Here is a 3,310-nt window from a genome sequence, read left to right on the forward strand (position 1 = left end):
AATAAACCCCTCATCTTAAATATCTCCTGGTCTATCAGCATATCCGCTAAACTCAGCTCTGATATAAAGCACCTTTTGTGAAGGTTTGTAAGGTGATGTGAGTTTGAGTTACACAGGTACTTACTCAGCTATTTCTAATGTTGTAATGCATTAATGATACTGACCAGGATTTCCTGTAACACCATTTACCCTGTATGCAAGTCCAATCCATGTTCCTGTCATGTACTTATTATTTAGTAAAGATTGTGTGTATTCCAAACTTTAAATAGAGGATAAAACCCTTGTGATGTCATTTTCAAGTTGGTCTTCAGGCACAAAGCAGGGATATGATGTATACACTTTTTAAGTACATAAATAATAGTAATGATAATTAAAAGCTACAGAAAAGATAATCAAGATAAGATTAACTTTAAAACAATCATATGATGCGCTTCTAAACCACTTACCCTGAACATAATTATTCAACATAATAATAAAATAACAACAAGTTGACATATGAATTTAATTTCATATTGTATTGATTGATGTATTCCCAGTCCCACCTCGATTTCAAGAGTGTGTTAAATGTTTTATTTTGTTGTTTTTGCAGACCACGCTGCAGACAGATGAGGTGAAGAATGTCCCATGCGGCACAGGGTAGGTCTGCAGTTGTTTAATTTATTAAGTAGTATCATGTGTGGTCCCGAGCATGAATTATGTACCCTTCACACACACACAATGAATTGGGGGGAGTATTACACCATGAAATACAAACGCTTTATCTTGTGTAGTTAATTAATGTTATGTATTTTCTTTCTTTCAGGGGAGGAGTGATGATTTACTTTGACCGTATAGAAGTGGTGAACTACCTTCATCAATCAGCAGGTAAACCCACCAGTGTACAACAGGACAGAAAGAAAGTTAACTGTAAATTGTCAATAGCAATGAGATAGAGTGTGTGCAAAGTNGATGATTTACTTTGACCGTATAGAAGTGGTGAACTACCTTCATCAATCAGCAGGTAAACCCACCAGTGTACAACAGGACAGAAAGAAAGTTAACTGTCAATAGCAATGAGATAGAGTGTGTGCAAAGTTTTAGAAGAGTAGAGTGGAGTTAGTTTAAAAACAAGTCTGGGAGTCTGGGAGGTTTCTACAGGCCAGAGGTCAGGTGTTGTACAGATTGATGGCTACTGTCAGGGAAGACTTCCTGTCTCGGTCATTGGTACAGAAAGAGCTCCGGTTACAGACACAGTATCTGCTGGAGAGGGTGGTCAGTATTGTTCGTATTGGACGATAGTGTACTCAGTGGCCTTACTCTCCTCCACAAATCTAATGGGGTCCGGTCTGCAGCCGATGATGGAGCCTGTGTTCTTTATGAGTTTATTAAGTCTGCTCCAATGCTGCTCCGCCAGCAGACCACACAACAGCATGTTGTTAAGATAAAGATAGGATTCACTTTATTGAGGGACAGTCTTCGGTCACAACAGCATGTAAACAAGGCGTCGCACATGATAACAAAACATAAGCAGGAAATATAAACGTGTAAAAATGAGAATAAAAACAAAAATAAGAGTAAAATATCTACATTGTGAGAGTGAAAGATATTTACTGTCGAGTATGCACCATGAAGGGCAATACACAAAGTGTGCAATAAATTGTATATATATATTTTTTTCAATGTTTTTTTGTTGAAGAAAAGGCTCAATCATACAGGGTCACAATTGAGACAATGGTCTTCATCCATTTTCAATTTTTTAGAACAAACCATCACCACCCCCAAAGGAAATTGTATTTTAAATATAAATGTACAAGGCACAGGGTGAAGACATTATATACAGATGAATTATGTTTGTTAAATGTGAAAGGTAACGGCGTTGGTCTTCCAGTTCAGTCCGTTGTCTAAGTGAATCTTTATTTAACCTCTTACTCTTTTATTTAGCTTTTAGTCTGCACAGTCCTCTTTGCTGTAGCGATGTCATTTTCCTCGCTGTGGGACGAAGTAAGGAGAATGTAAACAAGGAATTGGACAAGAAACTAACTAAGTAAGGAAGAAAGGAACTCCAGCGCTCTGTACTCAGAAATCGTTACAGAGCGTTGGCAATAAGATAAGATAGGACTTTATTCATCCCGAAGGAAATTTTTATGCCAGAGTTACAAAAATACAAACACAGCAGCATTATAATAATAAAACTGTACGCTAACAGTGCAGTTAAAAGAGCAATTAAATATCTACAGGAAACATAGACGGTCACATAATTAATGTAAATATTAACAGTATTTAGTAGTGCAAGAACACGTAGTGGCAGATACGTAATTGCACGTAGAACATTATTAATAATAATAATGTGAAGTCTAATTGTAGATTCCATAATGTAATCCTAAACTCCCTGTGGTTTCTTCTCACGCTGAACACCTTGGCACTGACTGACACATTAGACGTGCTTGGGTTGCAGCCGGCTCCAGCCCACCTGCAGACTGTGTGCGTGTTCTGTACTGTATTTCCTAAATTGAGCGAGCCCTCATTTTCTGTCTCTGCAGTTTTCGACATAGTGAAGAACTTCACGGCGGACTACGACAAAGCTTTGATATTCAACAAAGTTCACCACGAGCTCAACCAGTTCTGCAGTGTGCACTCGCTGCAGGAGGTTTACATCGGGCTGTTCGGTGAGTCCTGCACTCTGGATGTTAGCTAACTGCTCATTTAAGACACCTTCCCCTTCCTTTTTAATGTTCCATCTTCATAAACAGCATGTAATCAGCCTACTTGAAAGGGTTCGAAAGAGCCTACATCTCTATGTCTCGTCTAACTAGATTGCAAGTGCTACAGACAACACCTGCTCTATGTGCACTTCATTTAAGTAAACCCACACTGTTACAACTATCAATTTTACAAATGTCCAACGAGGGTAAACGCAGGGTGTGCAAGTGCAGTGTTTCCCACAATTAAATATCGTCCGCCACAAATGGATCTCATAAAAAAATTTTTTTTTATTATTATTCTTTTTTTCTTTTTTTTTATTCTTCTTTTTTTTTTGGTGGTCTAATGGATAGTGAGGTGGGCTGATGATCGGAAGGTTGCGAGTTCAAATCCTGCCTGGAACACCACTACTAGTGTGCCCTTGAGCAAGGCACTTAGCCCTCGGTTACTTCAGGGAGAATGTCCCTGTAATTGGTCAAAGTCGCTTTGAAATAAGGTGTCTGCTAAATGCCTAAATTGTAAATTATACTTTTGGGAGAATAAACCCCACAGATCCTCAACTCCGGTGTGTTTCACTCATTAACAACGAAACACAGAGCAACAAGAACGTTTGGGGGGGGGGGACCCCGGT

At 38.8% G+C, this 3,310-nt stretch overlaps 1 protein-coding gene across 1 annotated transcript in view; it reads left to right on the forward strand.

Moving 5' to 3' along the window:
* Positions 1-584: 584 nt before the first annotated feature.
* LOC104945793 (erlin-2-like) overlaps positions 585-3,310 on the forward strand; it is a gene marked incomplete at its 3' end in the record, with an annotated part of 4,542 nt that continues 1,816 nt past the window's right edge. Inside the window, exons 1-3 of the mRNA XM_010771509.1 lie at positions 585-636; positions 803-864; positions 2,520-2,645. Of these exons, the coding sequence (XP_010769811.1) occupies positions 813-864; positions 2,520-2,645 (178 nt within the window). The remainder of the gene's footprint in view (positions 637-802; positions 865-2,519; positions 2,646-3,310) is intronic.

The sequence above is a fragment of the Notothenia coriiceps genome, unplaced genomic scaffold (assembly GCF_000735185.1).
Source record: "Notothenia coriiceps isolate Sejong01 unplaced genomic scaffold, NC01 NC01_scaffold00010034, whole genome shotgun sequence".
Taxonomy (NCBI): domain Eukaryota; kingdom Metazoa; phylum Chordata; class Actinopteri; order Perciformes; family Nototheniidae; genus Notothenia; species Notothenia coriiceps.